We start from the raw sequence: 17109 nt of genomic DNA on the forward strand, positions 1-17109 counted from the left end.
GACCGTTCAGGTCGCTATTACGCTGTTTATTCAGACGTTCGCTCGGTGGTCTTTTTTCGGTCAGGGAATTTAATCCCTTTTACGCGGGATGGGACCTAGTGCGATCTTCGTACTGAGAACGAGAAAGAGGTTAAGAATTGTTTAATTAGTTAAATAAAATATAATTAGAAAAATAAAAAGTTCGAATACATGATATATATATTTGTAGAAAGTGATAACATTTATCGTGTGAGTGTGAGTGTTTGTGTGTGGTTGAGCTTATCGCTCCGCGGGTGTTACAATGGTTCGGGGGACATCAGCCAGACTGAGTTGGAAAAGGCTCTATCGTTAAGATTAGAATTCTGACTGGTAAATACAATATTTTCTATTATCTTTCAAAAAAATAAAAACATAGTGTAAAAGAAGGTCAGTGAGGAAATGGGTTATTGAACGAAGGAGATATGGAGATCTTTAAATTGTGTTAATCTTGATAGAACGATGCTGCTTCCAAGTCAGGAAGCTCATCGATAAATTCTTGGATTGCTTTGTCTATGTAATCCGATTCAGGAGATTGAGGAGAGGGAGGGAGAGAATTATCGAGGATCACTGTTGAAAGTGAAGAGAATGATCGCGGGGAGGGGGATAGATTTGGAGAAGGCAAGGAAGAATATTCAGGGGAGTAGGAGGGGGAAAAATAGGGAGGAGAATTTGGAGTAACGAGGTCGCTAGAATGTCTGTAGGTGTGTGTGTAATCGTAATCGTGGTTGTTAATTCTATTAATTATTCTAACAATTCCATTTACTTTGATTAAATTGCTGTTGATTTTAGCGATATATTGGTTAGCTATCCTAATCGTTTTTGAGTCAGCTTGCGCCAACGCCCTCCGAGTCCTGCGATAAACTCGATGCACGTACTTGGTTCGCGACCGAAGTCGCTTGATTGAAATACGCAAAGTGATCTTTTTCACTATGGAAAATTATAAGTGATGATTCCTGGTTGGAATTCGCGTAAGGGAAAATTGCTTGGTAGCGACTTACTCTTTTTAAGTAGAGGACGGGCGGGCAGCGTAACTCGTAGATCGTCGTTCGTGGTCGAGAGAGATGCTGTTGAACAAGACGGGCCGGACTGATTCGTTAACCGGGTGACTCTGATAAAAACTGAGAGAGTGGAGTCTCGCGGGCTCCCTTTATATAGTTCGTCGATTGGTCGAAGGTGAACATTTTCCAAAGGACCTTTGCACACGTGATTTTGAGGTGAATAGCAAAGGTCTTTGATTTCTATCGATCATGATGCGGTTATTTCGTCAGATATTTCGTAAGATGTTTTCATCGTCTCTTCGTTGTTTATTTGTTCTTTCGCTGGAAAGTCTATATATGGAATATCTATTGATCGGCTTAATTTCTTTTTGTTTTTCTCGTGGTTACTCATAGATATATTTACTGATAAGTGATGAAATGTTTAAAGTTTAAAACGTTAGGTGCAAGATATTCTATTTACCGAGACTTATTTTTATTGTCAATCGACGATCCTTGCCGCAATTTCGCGGAAGGAAGGAATCGTGGAGTCGACAGGACGTAACAGTATATTTAGTATATTGCTTATTGGTAACATCTATTTTTGAATACACTATTATGATGTTATTTTCTATACATATTTTTCCCGCTTTTATTACATCCAACGTTTTTTACATCTAAAAAAAAATTCTCGGAATAAGAAGAAAAATGCCTTTACGGATGTTCTTTTACAATTTCTTCTTTAATGAAGAGAATTTCTCTTAATATTAAGTTGCGTATTTTCTTCATTTCTGAGGCAAATATACCAGATGATAGAAAAAAGATAGCTTGATTTTTCATAAAAACAACACCTTTTTTTTTGCATTAATTGATTTCTCTCATTTTGTACATAAAAATATTATTGTAAGATTATTAAAAACTAAATCTAGACCGAGCGTTTGCCTTTTTTAAGGAGTGAGGGTAAAGATGTACGTAGAAAAGGACATACTCTGTTTCTTACCCCTTGCGTTCTCTCTCGCTCGCACGGAGCATAGCGCTCTCGTTCGTCATGCTACGTGCGAGCGAGAGAGAACGCAAGGGACACGAAACAGAGTATGTCCTTTTCTACGTGCACCTCGGCTCCCACTCTTCAACCCTCGGTCTAGATCAGTGCTGGGATTTACAAGCACATTTTGGCCCGATTTCGTGACTCACGCCTATTGCCCCCCACTCATCGCTCGTACGCTAGCAACGAGTCGCCAGATATGCGTAACTAAGGAACGCGACGCTTTGTCTCAGGAGCGTCCGTATATAAGAATGCCCAAATATAATAATAAGACAATACTTTTCTAAATACAGCGCGAAAATTCTTATAATTAAAAGTTTTTCTTCAATATTTTATAATTCATTGATATAAAATATTGAAGAAAAACTTTTATATATAGAAAAGTATCCGTTTATTACATACATTTGTCCTTAAACTATGCGGAAAATATATGGGAAATATTATATATGCAGAATATCTCATAAAATCCATACAATAATTTATGAGCGTGTTGTAGAGGAAAAATATATCCATGTATATAAATTTCCATTTTATATAAGAGTTGCATAATTTGGGACCTGTCTCCAAAGTATCCGTTTATTATATATACATTTGTCCTCAAAGTATGCGGTAAATATATGAAAGATCTTATATATGTAGAATATCTCATAAAATCCATAAAATAATTTATTAGTGTATTCTAGACGTAAAAATAGAGTAAAAAATTCTAATACAAAAATGTTGAGGCTGCAATAATTTTTGAGTTATAATTGATCAAAGTTTGCCAATGATACCGCAAAGGACTCGCGCGGTCAGGCTTGTAACTATGCATACATGTTTTTCTTCAAGTCAGTGTGATATTAATTTTTGCGGCACAGCTGATTTTATTTTGTTGTTTGAAAAAATCAATAACAGTTGACAGACCGGTACGCGTATGTTTAGTTATGGGTCGCACTAGTTTTATGCGATATCATTGGCAAATTTGATCGCTTATAATTCAAAAACTATTGCCTCAACATTTTTGTATTAAAATTTTTTACTTCACTTTTTAGAATGCGTTAGTAAATTATTGTACGAAAGTTGTGCGACACTCTGTATAATAAACGAATACTTTGGAAACCGTTCCCATATTATGCGATTCTTATATATGATGGAAATTTATATTGTGTTCACAAAGTACGGATTAAGTTTGAAGTTTTCTTTATATTAATTGCATATTTTGAGGATATATATATACAGGCTATTCGATAATTCGTGAATCACCTTTCACGTACATGTAAAGCGTGTTAAACTAAGTAGAAAAATTCTTTATTATCTTGTGATATTCGCAATAATTAATGAGACATAAATTATAAATAATCAGCCAATTTGCGTGACTACAAGCGCGCGTTGAGAAGAGACAGCTGACTCGAGGTTCAGCATGCGTTACTCGTACATAGCTATTGTTTTTGTAAAGCGCTCCTCTCCGCTCTGTCGTGCGCCAAGCAACTATGTAACATTAGACTGTTTTTATTTTGCCGCATGCTTATTAACGACGTAAGCCTAGATTGTCTTTTCTTATATTGGCACGAAGATTGACTGATTTTCTTTAATTAATTTCTCATTAATTATTGCGAAAATCGCAAAATGATAGAGGTACTTTTCTCGGACACCCCTGTATATAAATTTCTATTTTATATAGGATTGTAAAGGATTTGCATAATTTAGGACCTGTCTCCAAAGTATCCAGTTATTATATTTATTTGTATATTTGCTCAAAGTATACGGTTAATATATGAAAGATCTTATATATATAATAAACGAATATTTTCTAGTTCTCATATTAATAGGAAATTCTTATTCTCCATGAAATACACGTATTTAAACTTGAAATTTTTTTTAAATTAACTATATTCCGCATATTAAATTGAAATAATTGTTTACATCTAAGAGGTAGCGTGATATTAGTTAATTTTCTGCAAACAAATTATATTTATTTATTATCAAAACTAAAAACTTTTTTGTCATATCAATATTATTATTTAATTATTTTAATTTTTAATTTTTAAAATTTTAAATATGTACATGACATAATTTTATTTTGTACATTTTACATACTTCGGAATTATAAAATACGTCGAATAAGACTTAAGATAGCATATTTTATTATGCATGTTATAATTAAATTATTATTGGAAAGATAATAATCATATTACTTTGCAATATTTTTTAATATGTTAGCTTGTTATAATATGTAATGTTTTTTTATCATTTCTTATTTTATATTGTGTTAAATATATACATCCAATTAAATATATACAATCCACTACTGTTTATATTTTTTTAGTCTATAACATAGAAATATTTTTATATTGCATTAAAGTATTCTATATATTATTGGTTTGGTATTAATGTATGAATAAACAGTAAATAATTAATATATATTTACATCTAAATAAAAATTTGTTTTTAATTTAATAAATAAAAATGTGTTATTAGTATTTTATTTATGTTAAGGATTAATGAAAGAAATTATACATCAAGAATGAAGTTGCAAAGAAAAATGTTTTAATAGGAATCTTAATTGAAATTTAAATATAACATTCTAATAGAACATTTTAATAAAAAAATATTGCATGACATACAACAGTATATAAAACAATTACTTAAATCAAATATCACAATTACTTAAAGTACTATTGCGATGTTTACAATAACTTAAGCTAAGTAACTAAACTAAGTAACTAAAACAAAAATATGCAAATATAATTATAAAAAAATAAATTTTTTTATTCAAAATATTTTTAACTTTAATTTGACGTAAAATACGTTATGTACTTAAAACTATTATATAACCAATTATTTTACTTTTGATATTCGTATAGTTTCTATGTTGATAATATTATTTAATGCTTGTATCTTTGATATTAATTTTAATAATTGTTCCTTTGTAAAAATTAAAGTTTCTTAAAATTAAAATACTGAATGAAATTAATACATATTCTATACTTAATTAATTTAGCATTAGGATAATTTAAAAAAAAAAGTGACAGAAAAGTAAAAAAAGAAAAAGAGATAATAAGAAGAATCAGTAAAAAAAAATGAAGAAAATCGAAATAATGAAAATAGAAAAAAAAAATTTTAAATATTAGAGGCGAAAAAACGATAAACAAGGAAAAATAAAAGGAGAAAATAACATAAAAAGAAAATATTAATATATGAAACATGAAAGAGTAGTGTATATAGTAACTTCAGAAAGCAAATAAAATCATTTCAATTTTTGGAAATCTGATATGCCTCATGACGAGTGTCAGCTCTTCGTTGATTATCAATCCACGATTTTATATGTTGAGGTTGTCTTTTCTTTAAACATTTATATTTATTAATTGCATTTTGACAATCCTTAAGAGATGGTAATTGTGATAATGTAAAAATGTTGCCAAAATGTTTTGAAATTGCATTCTTTTCTTCCTCACTCCATCTTATACGTTTTGTTTTTCCATACGGCGAAGCTGAATTAAATGAAAAGAAAATTAATATAATTAAAATAATAAAAAATATACAATTCGAAAATTATAAAAAACGGGTAAAAAATTTACTTAATACTTATTAAATAAATATAAATAATAAGACTCACTGCTACGACGTTTACGAGTTTGTTTTCTTTGTTCATTGCATTCCAAATTTTCTTTGTTACATTGAGAAGCTAAGTGAAATAAAGAAATCAATCTAATTAAATTATAAAATAATAAAAAGTACATTAAATTACAAATTACAAATTAGAAAAATAAATAAAATAAAATTTACTAAATCTATATTGATTAAATATGATTAAATATTTTGATTAGAAAAACAACAAGAAAACTCACTATTATGAGATTCATAAGAAGACCTATTTGCATCAGTAGAAGAACCCTCGGTGTTATTATTATTATCCGATTCTGGTATATAAATATTTCTTTGCGCAACCTCTTCGGAAGTGACGCTTAATTGCGATACACTGTCAGTGTCAGATATATTATTACAGTCTTCATTCTCGTTTTCATTTAAGTCATTTCCCATTGCTGCTTCCAATAATCGAGATACATCCGTCATTTCTCTTACAGGAACCGGTATTCGATAAATACTTTTGTATATTTCTTTGGCATGCCCCATAAAATTAGCGAGATTATCGACTTGAGTATCTTCAATATTTAACATTGCAGTATAAGTAGCAATTTGTTTTCGAAGCATAGTTCCCCGTAAAGAAGATGGAATAGTTGCACCACATTCACGAGAAAATTTTCTTATAAGAGGACAGGCTCTTAAATATTTTTTTTTTAATTTATTTGCATTTGGAACACTAAAGATATATTCGTTATTAGATTTTACTCCAGCTCGTTTACGATATTTAAGAATCGTATCTATAGATTTTATTACAATTGCCTCGAGTAAAACAGGCACGGTTCTACCTAATTTGCCGCGAATAGTTATTCGTGTAAATCTTTTTGCGTATTGTTGAGATTCTTTAGAGAGTTTTTCATAAAGATCGGGATTTACATTCTTATCCAAAATTTCCTGATTTTTGTAATCTGTCATTGTAAGTCTTTCGATTTCACCCGCTCTTCTGCGATTAAATATTTGAACCAAGATTAATGTACACTCAGTTAAGATTTTCCATGATGATAAATCAAATTCTTTTTCTAAAGTATAAAGAGAAGTTTCACATTGTTTTCTCAAATAATCATATAGTAATTTAATGTCTTGTTTTGATGGAATAATAACTTTCTTTTGTCGTTTATATTTTATTTGATCTTCTACAGCTTTTCTATTTATTACAGTCGGAACTTCTTCATGCCATAAAACAAGAAAATCATCAACAGCTTGTTTTCTCTTATAATCTTGCTTTTTTATGCATTCAGCCTTTAATGTACTTGCACACTTTTTTAATAAAGTAGTCAATGTATTAGCAACTGCAGGTGTTTTAAACCACATTATAGATCTATCCCACTTAGCACCTATTCTAAGAGCGCTTACAGCTGAATTAAAATTTTGTGGCTGAAAAATTAATTGAAAATCATTAATTTCTTTATTAATCTCTTGAATGGCAAGTTTATAACGTCCCAGCAATCTTAAATGTGCTCTTATCATATCATGTTGATGAGTATTCGTATATCTTTCACAGAGTTTATTGCCAAATAATATCAATAATTCATCATACTTGATGCATTTTGTAACTGTGTCATCTCTTAAAACAGGGAATACAATTTCGCGAAGAGTTTTAGTAGCAGAAGTATGAATATATCCTGTTAATCGTCTACCCATGACAGTAATTTCACGTACACCTTTCTTATGTATTGTTTTACATTTACTGTAGTGGATACGTATAGTATCTTTTGAATAAAAACCTTTACAATTCGTACAACAAATATAATTGTCAGCAGATTTTTTATATTTAGCCTGACACTGTCTAACTGTTATTAATGTACTTGTATTTAATTTGTTATATGTATTATGTAAATAATTTCCGTGATTACGGATAGCTGCAATAACTTTCGCCCGTTCATGTATTCCTTTTTTAATATGTATAAACTTTTGTACATCAGCTTCCGTTTTATGTTTTATTTCAAGATGTCGAGCAAATTTTGTTTGTAACTTTTTACAGTATGGGCAAAAGTATTTCTTGATTGTTCTTTTCAAAGAGGAATCTTTTGAATACGGAACTTGTACTTTGCGAATATCAAGAGGTGATACATCATGAATTTGAACAGAATTAAGTTCCATTGATGAGTTACTTTGCATCGAATGAGACTGTGAAGTTCTATGAGTATTATCAGTATTATTCTTATTGGAACTGTTAGTATTATCATTTAAAGAATAATCTGAGGTTTTTGCTAGCTCGTTACTATTATCACATTTATTATTATTTTCTTGATCATCATAATTATCACGAATGTTATTTTTAACATTATCACAATTATTATCATCTTTATTTTCAGTTGAAGATATTAGCCAATCATCGCCAATAGCATTTAAAATTTCTGTAGCACCACTAGGTATTGAACTTTCAGACGTATCATTTTGAACTATACTATTTTTTGTTGCAGTTTTCTCTAAGATTACAATTTTAGTAGACTGATTAACATTAGTAGTGTAATGTTGAATATTATTTAGTGTTGATAATTGAATGTCAGAATTATTTTGCGATTTGTTATTATGTGTAAAACCAGAAATTTGTTGTACTATATGATCATTATCAATATGGTTAGTAGTTGTAGAATCAAATATGTTACTTAATTGAATATAAGGTACATGCAATGTTTCTTTATTAATCGGTGTAGAGCAGGAAACTAATTGCATTGCATCATTGCATTGATCATTATCTTTAACGACAGAATATTTTGATTTCTTTTCCTTTGTATTTTGAAATGATTCATTTTCTATTTTTTCTTGAAGTGTTTTTAATTTATCTTCTGATTCTGAAAATTTCATTATTATTTCATAATTTAACATATATTGATGAAACAAATTTTATATTTTAATGTTAATTATATAATATTAATGCAATAAAATTAATTGCTGCTGTATAATAAAATATTAATATAAATAAAAGAATCAAATCACTAATATATGTTTGATAATTACTATATTAAATATAATGTAAAGTATCAAGAAAATGTTTTAATTTATATAATCTATATAAATAATAATTTATTACTTTATCATAAATTTTCTTAAGAATGATATTTTTTTATAAACATACCAGATGTTTTAACCAAACAACCATTATACTTAGTCCCATTTTTGTATTTAATAATGCAGTTTTTTCCTTGAATAATTTTTACACGTTTTGATTGTAACACGTAATGTTCTCCATTATCAAACTGTACTAAAGAATACATTTCTGAAAGCAAGCAATTTAATTTACAAAAAATATAAGTAATAATAAATAATACATTTTAAAAATTTATTTACAAATAGGAAAATGGTAAGTTAAACATAAGAACAGTGATCTTATAACATTCTTTTAGTTAATAACATGATCATTCTGAAAAATATTGTAAATTTCCTATACGATGAAGACATTTTTTCAAAATAATTAATTAATTGATGATGATTGAATATAATTTTTATTAAAATATATCAATAATTCATTATAAAAGAAAAAAGTGATGAATGTCTTATGAATAATAATCATAAATATTGTCATAGTACTTATCATAATTTTGTTAACATCATTAATTTAAAATTAATATATTTAAATAATACTGCCCATTGTCCACATTATTTGTCTCTTACACAATAATTTGAATTTATTTTTGTATTATTAAGGAAAACATATACAGTACATACAGAATCATAAAGACAAAAATTTACTTGTAATCTAACCTCTTTATCTGCGAATTTTTATTATGTCAGTTTAACTTACTACACAAGACAAACACATTATATTATTAATCATATTCTAATAAATATTTGATGAAGTTTAATGTAAACTTACTCCTGAATTGCATTTAACGATAAGTACGCACTAATAAGAAGTAAAACACTATTGATAATAATGTTCCAAAATCGGTCCGGTTTCTCGCGTACGGTAGATACACTATCAGTAAAGTACAACGTAAAATAAGGTGTCGGTAATATCCTGGTAAATTTTTAATTTCATGTTTTTAATTGTTGTTCCATTTCTTATATCCGGGTATTTACATTTTTTATTCTTTTCATTAACATTATTATATTAATATTATACACGTATAATCCATATATGTAATGCGACGACTTTTCTACCGTCTCGCGGCTGAGCGATAAACGCGGCCGCCGACTCGTTCTCTCCGTTGCGCGGGTGTAAATTGCGTCGACGAACAGGAGCTAATTCGCCGAAGGGGAGAAGCGAAATGGTCGTTGACAAAAACGGGAAAACGGAGAAAAAGGGGTCCACGCGCCAGGTGGGAACGGGATGTTAGGAGTTCCGCGCGTACCGTGACGAGATCCGAGAGATAATCGCGAGAATCGAACTTGGGCGCCAGATACGATCTTTCACGTATCAATTCACGAAACACGCGAAATAAACGCGAGGTAAACGCAAAAGCAAGTTGTCGGAATTCGCCACGGGCTGGCTAGCTCGCCTAACGGTAGAGGGGCAGGGCGAGTGTTGATCGAACGCGATAATTTATGCAAGAGGCGACAATTACGGAAACGACAAACACAACTGAAAAGAAACTCGCCAATTAAACAAAGAGGTTAACAGATTTATTATAATAGCGGGAGCCGCAGCTCCTCGAGAATAGTAATGATAAACCACGCGGATATACGGCTGCAGTAAAAGAAACGCGGCTGCGAGACTGGGTGTTAGACGCGGGGCGCGAAACCCCGTAAGGCGTACGCCGAGACCAACCCGTTAGATCAGCCGGAATGTCCGCTCGGCTTGAATTACGCCTCGCACTGCGAAGAAATTGAATATTACGTTCTTCTATAATTCGGGTGCAAGACCGCATCAATTCTCGATATTGCCTCGCCAACGGCGATATTATCGCCCGCTATTACCGCGAAATTATTACGACGCAACTTAAGATTAACGTGCACTTAATACAACGCAGACATGCTTCGATTTCGGACGGACATCTTACGCAGAATCGAATGCTCGGCACACACACGCACGCAATTCATGCAAGAATCGCGAGGAAAGTCTCACCAAAACGCGCTCACAATTTCGAGACGCGGTGCTTTACAGCCGACATGATACGTCGAATTTACGCGATTCACACTCTCACGTAACCCGTATAATAATCGCGAACGACAGATGCATCGGGCGTGTACGCACAGTTCCGACGCGAAGATTCACAAACGAGAGACAAAAAGAATATAACAAATTGACGCGAAACACACTCACACTCAGACGACCGACATACAGTATGAACGAGTCTTAAACGCTAGACGTGCGAGACCCAACGCAAATATAATCTACGGAATTCGAATCTCCAGAGAGACGACACACGGTTTCTTAAAAACGCGAGGTAATGTCTCGATCCGCGGAAACCGATACTTTCGAGGTTCCGGGGCCCGAATCGCTTGACGACGTGGCCGTGACGCGAAAATCTACACTAAAGAATCGGGCTTAGCCCGTACACCAAAGTACGAATTCACGGCGACGACGACAGAAACGATTCCGGGCGCAATCGCGAGTGGCGAATATGGCGGAGGGTAACCTCACCGGTACTCTTCCTCCCGTCGGGACGGTCAGGGGTCGACGAAGTCCTCTGGCGCTCACAATTCTTCGCCGTCGATCGCCGGGATCCTCTCCGCTCGTTCACGCAGCAACGATCTCGCAATTGTTCTCGCCACAACCAGTCCTCTCGATTACGCCGTTACTCGCACGCAAGCTCACGCCAGTCTCCTTCTGGATCGTCGCGATCCAGAATCGATACCTGTGGGCCGGCCGGGGCTGCGCACACAGGGTGCGTATTATCGCGACCAATCACGCGTTATCACGCGTTGTAGCCGGCGGGCGGCGCGCTCACGGTCGTAACGGGGATGCGCGCGCCCCCGGTATTACGAATAATAATTCGCTGGGGCCCGTTCCGCGGGGCCGTCGCGAGGTCTAAGGCGAACGGCTTGGCCGGAAACATCGCTGCCACCTTTCTTTCCGTCTCTTCCGGGGCCGCGTCACGCCATCGGGTGCAGGATTGCAGTCCCGCCGCGGGGGCCGTATCCGCACGGGCCTGAGCCCTTGCGCGAGGATTTTCTCGCTGTCCTGTGCGTCGCGCATCACGTGTGCGGGTCCGGATCCCGTCGTGACGTAGCTAGCTTGGCCGTTAGATAATTTGGATTTCCAAATTGCTGGCTCCTTGCCCCTCTAAGATCTTCCTTGATTGGCGATCGTAGTTTCCGTGACGTTTCAGCGACTCTCCGCTCCTTCGCCGATGAGGCTCCCAAATGAATTATTCATACGAAAGAAAAGCATAAACTAAATTAATATCAAGCTCGAAATCTCAATTAATGACGCCTCTCTGGAGGTAACGGTACGGTTCTCGCAATGATTCGACTGGCGCGGCCTTTTAGTCCGCGCTTTTCGATCGGAGAGGGACTCGGCGGACGCGCGCGAGACGGCAACGTCACAGTAATAAAAAATATATACTTATCCGCAAAAAAATGAGTCATCAATTAGCACAAGTTTTTGCCATTTTTGAATTGCGATAACAGTGAAATATTATCATATTGAAATAAACCAATTCTTAAATTAAGGCTTGAACATTTCTCTAACCCTAAAGATTAAAGATCAAAATTGAATTATAATTAAGCTTTAATTTAAGTGTTAGTTTATCTCAATACAATGATTTTTCACTGAGTTATCGCAATTTAAAAATGATAAAAAAATTGTGCTAACTTTTGGTGGCATGTTTTTCTATGGATGAATGTATAAACAAACGTAATAAGTTAGTTTCAGACGCAAGACAAGATTATTATACATATAATATTAACGTGGAAAATAAAATGCGAAGATTAATGGAGAATCTCAATTAACGGAGATAAAAATTGTTAGAAAATCGTCACAAATCCGCGATGGAACGACGAGTCACAGAGCTGGTGACATTGCTAAACCGCCGAAGAATTTGTGTTGTTACTAATTTCTCGTAAATTATTACAAAAACCGCAAAATAATACAGAATTACATTCAGCATTTCTATTCCGCACTTTACCCGCATTAAGAGAAGTTTCCCGCACCTTATATACACATATAAATTGTACTTTTTATATAAATAATTTTATTATGCACACAATATTGACAATAAATTAAATGACTTTATTTATAAACAGAAAATAATAACATTAGAAAATAATGTCTTTATATAGTGTTTATATATATACAGGGTGTCCTATTTTAAACATTCGAACCGAATATCTAAAAAAACTGAGCCCGGTAGATAAAAATGTTTAAAACAAAAGTTTTATGATTTGAAGGGGAACATATAAAATAATACCTATGGTTTGACCTTAGGTGACGTCAAAGTCAGGGCAAGGTTACCTTAAATTGTTTTTAAATAGAACAACTATATTTTTTTATAGAAATCGATTCCTCGTAATATTCTGCATAAAAAATTATAAAGATAATATGATCAAAAAGTTAACAGTTTACGAGATATTTAATATTTTAATTTGACAAGCTTACATAAACTAATAAATATCTCGTAATATTGCATTTCTCGATGAACATACTTTAACACTTTTATGCACAAAATAATGACAGAAATTACTTGGTATAAAAAAATATATAGTTTTGTTTTTAACAAAAAATATGTAATTTGCAACTAACATTTTTTTTTTTAAACTGTGTATTACATTATGTTGTTTAAAAAATGAATAACAGATCGGTACGCGTGTATGTTTAGTTATCCGCCTAAGCGCCTAAGTTCTACATATCATTGGCAAACTTTGATCACTTATAACCCAAAAATTATGGCAGACTCAACATTTTTGTATTGCAATGTTTTATTCTATTTTACCTCTACAACGCGCTAATAAATTATTTTATGGATTTTATGAGATATTCTACATATATAAGATCTTTCATATATTTACTGCATACTTTGAGGACAAATGTATATATAATAAACGGATACTTTAGAGACAGGTCCCAAATTATGCAACTCCTATATAAAATGGAAATTTATATACATGGATATATTTTTCCTCTACAACACGCTCATAAATTATTGTATAGATTTTATGAGATATTCTGCATATATAATATTTCCCATATATTTTCCGCATAGTTTAAGGACAAATGTATACTTTAGAGACAGATCTCAAATTATATAATTCCTATACATGGTGACCCATTTTAATGTACCACCTTCAGAAACTTTTATTTTTGATTGTAGAAAAAAATACTTTAGACAAAGTTGTTTGGTTCGAAGGGGGACATAAGATGGTGTCATTGGTTTGACCTGGGATAATCTTTTGTAGGTCACATAAAGGTCACCTTGAATTTTTTAATTGGAACATCCTATATATTTTTGCATATTCTTGTAACTTATCTCGAGAGCTTTTCAAAACACTATAACAAAATATTTTTCCTTTAAGTACTTGTTGAGTTATAAGGCTTGAAAGTTAACAATTTTTTGACATAAAATGTAAAATATCTTGAGAAACATTTAATTTTCGATAATATTACTTTAATACTTTTATGCACAAAATAATGAGACCAATCAAGTGGTGTAAAAAAAACACATAGTTGATCTAAAAAAAAATATGTTGCAAATTAGATATTTTTTTTTAAGGCAACTATTTTCTTTACACCACAATTTAGCAACTATTTTCTTTACACCACTTGATTGATCTTATTATTCCGTGCATAAAAGTATTAAGGTAATATTATCGAAAATTAAATGTTTCTCAAGATATTTTACATTTTATGTCAAAAAATTGTTAAGTTTCAAGCCTTATAACTCAATTACTTAAAGGAAAAATATTTTGTTATAGTGTTTTGAAAAGCTCACGAGATAAGCTACAGGAATATGCAAAAATATATAGGGTGTTCCGATTAAAAAATTCAAGGTGACCTTTATGTGACCTACAAAAGATTATCCCAGGTCAAACCAATGACACCATCTTATGTCCCCCTTCGAACCAAACAACTTTTGTCTGAAGTATTTTTTTCTACAATCAAAAATAAAAAAGTTTCTGAAGGTGGTACATTAAAATGGGTCATCCTGTATAGGAATTATATAATTTGAGATCTGTCTCTAAAGTATCCGTTTATTATATACATTTGTCCTTAAACTATGCGGAAAATATATGGGAAATATTATATATGCAGAATATCTCATAAAATCCATAAAATAATTTATTAGCGCGTTGTAGAGGTAAAATAGAATAAAACATTGCAATACAAAAATGTTGAGTCTGCCATAATTTTTGGGTTATAAGTGATCAAAGTTTGCCAATGATATGTAGAACTTAGGCGCTTAGGCGGATAACTAAACATACACGCGTACCGATCTGTTATTCATTTTTTAAATAACATAATGTAATACACAGTTTAAAAAAAAAAATGTTAGTTGCAAATTACATATTTTTTGTTAAAAACAAAACTATATATTTTTTTATACCAAGTAATTTCTGTCATTATTTTGTGCATAAAAGTGTTAAAGTATGATCATCGAGAAATGCAATATTACGAGATATTTATTAGTTTATGTAAGCTTGTCAAATTAAAATATTAAATATCTCGTAAACTGTTAACTTTTTGATCATATTATCTTTATAATTTTTTATGCAGAATATTACGAGGAATCGATTTCTATAAAAAAATATAGTTGTTCTATTTAAACAATTTAAGGTAACCTTGCCCTGACTTTGACGTCACCTAAGGTCAAACCATAGGTATTATTTTATATGTTCCCCTTCAAATCATAAAACTTTTGTTTTAAACATTTTTATCTACCGGGCTCAGTTTTTTTAGATATTCGGTTTGAATGTTTAAAATAGGACACCCTGTATATATATAAACACTATATAAAGACATTATTTTCTAATGTTATTATTTTCTGTTTATAAATAAAGTCATTTAATTTATTGTCAATATTGTGTGCATAATAAAATTATTTATATAAAAAGTACAATTTATATGTGTATATAAGGTGCGGGAAACTTCTCTTAATGCGGGTAAAGTGCGGAGTAGAAATGCTGAATGTAATTCTGTATTATTTTGCGGTTTTTGTAATAATTTACGAGAAATTAGTAACAACACAATTTCTTCGGCGGTTTAGCAATGTCACCAGCTCTGTGACTCGTCGTTCCATCGCGGATTTGTGACGATTTTCTAACAATTTTTATCTCCGTTAATTGAGATTCTCCATTAATCTTCGCATTTTATTTTCCACATTAATATTATATGTATAATAATCTTGTCTTGCGTCTGAAACTAACTTATTACGTTTGTTTATCATATATAAGAATCGCATAATATGGGAACGGTTTCCAAAGTATTCGTTTATTATACAGAGTGTCGCACAACTTCCGTACAATAATTTACTAACGCATTCTAAAAAGTGAAGTAAAAAATTTTAATACAAAAATGTTGAGGCAATAGTTTTTGAATTATAAGCGATCAAATTTGCCAATGATATCGCATAAAACTAGTGCGACCCATAACTAAACATGCGCGTACCGATCTGTCAACTGTTATTGATTTTTTCAAACAACAAAATAAAATCAGCTGTGCCGTAAAAATTAATATCACACTGACTTGAAAAAAAACATGTATGCATAGTTACAAGCCTGACCGCGCGAGTTCTTTGCGGTATCATTGGCAAACTTTGATCAATTATAACTCAAAAATTATTGCAGCCTCAACATTTTTGTATTAGAATTTTTTACTCTGTTTTTACGTCTAGAATACACTAATAAATTATTTTATGGATCTTATGAGATATTCTACATATATAAGATCTTTCATATATTTACCGCATACTTTGAGGACAAATGTATATATAATAAACGGATACTTTGGAGACAAGTCCCAAATTATGCAATTCCTATATAAAATAGAAATTTATATACGTATTTTCTCAAAGTAAGAAATTAATATAAAGAAGACTTTAAATTTAAATATATATTTTGTGAATAGAATAAAAATTTCTATCACATAGGAGAATCGCATATTTTGGGAACTGTCTCTGAAGTATCTGTTCATTATATATATATATTAATTCTGAAAGTATACTGTTAATATAAGAAAGACCTCAAATTTAAACGCATGTTTTGAGGACAGGATAAAATTTTCCGTCATATATGTAAATCGCATAATTTCGGGACTGTCTCCGAAGTATTGCTTATTATATATATATTTCAGTCCTCAAAGTATGCATTGTATATAAGAAACCTATATAATTTTAAAATTATTGACTTATAAATAATTTTATAAATTGGGATATGTTATTGAGGTTGTATTACACACATTTATAACTAAAATCGAAGTGGTCTCAAAGTATACGCTTGACATATATATATATATATATATATATATATATCTAATTCCTTATTTGACGAAATTAAATTTCCAAACTTCGCTTCTTGTAATATTCCTCTATTATCAGTTAAAGTGCCTATAAATCTTATATTTAGAATATAATC

General features: G+C 31.6%; 1 protein-coding gene across 1 annotated transcript; it reads right to left on the reverse strand.

Annotated features, from left to right (window-relative positions):
• Positions 1–6319: 6319 nt before the first annotated feature.
• LOC138941797 (uncharacterized) lies at positions 6320–8334 on the reverse strand. Its single transcript, XM_070311680.1, has 2 exons — positions 6415–8334; positions 6320–6337 (listed from the first exon to the last, which is right to left on the reverse strand). The coding sequence occupies exons 1-2, from the start codon at positions 8332–8334 to the stop codon at positions 6320–6322; spliced, it is 1938 nt and encodes a 645-aa protein (XP_070167781.1).
• Positions 8335–17109: the final 8775 nt, after the last annotated feature.

The sequence above is a fragment of the Polyergus mexicanus genome, unplaced genomic scaffold (genome assembly GCF_030449975.1).
Source record: "Polyergus mexicanus isolate NDT 795.1 unplaced genomic scaffold, iyPolMexi1.0 SCAF_20, whole genome shotgun sequence".
In the NCBI taxonomy this organism is placed as follows: domain Eukaryota; kingdom Metazoa; phylum Arthropoda; class Insecta; order Hymenoptera; family Formicidae; genus Polyergus; species Polyergus mexicanus.

Bases quoted from the DNA above. Each gene is read 5' to 3' on its own strand.
- LOC138941797 (XM_070311680.1), bottom strand. From the start codon at position 8,334: ATGCAATTAGTTTCCTGCTCTACACCGATTAATAAAGAAACATTGCAT.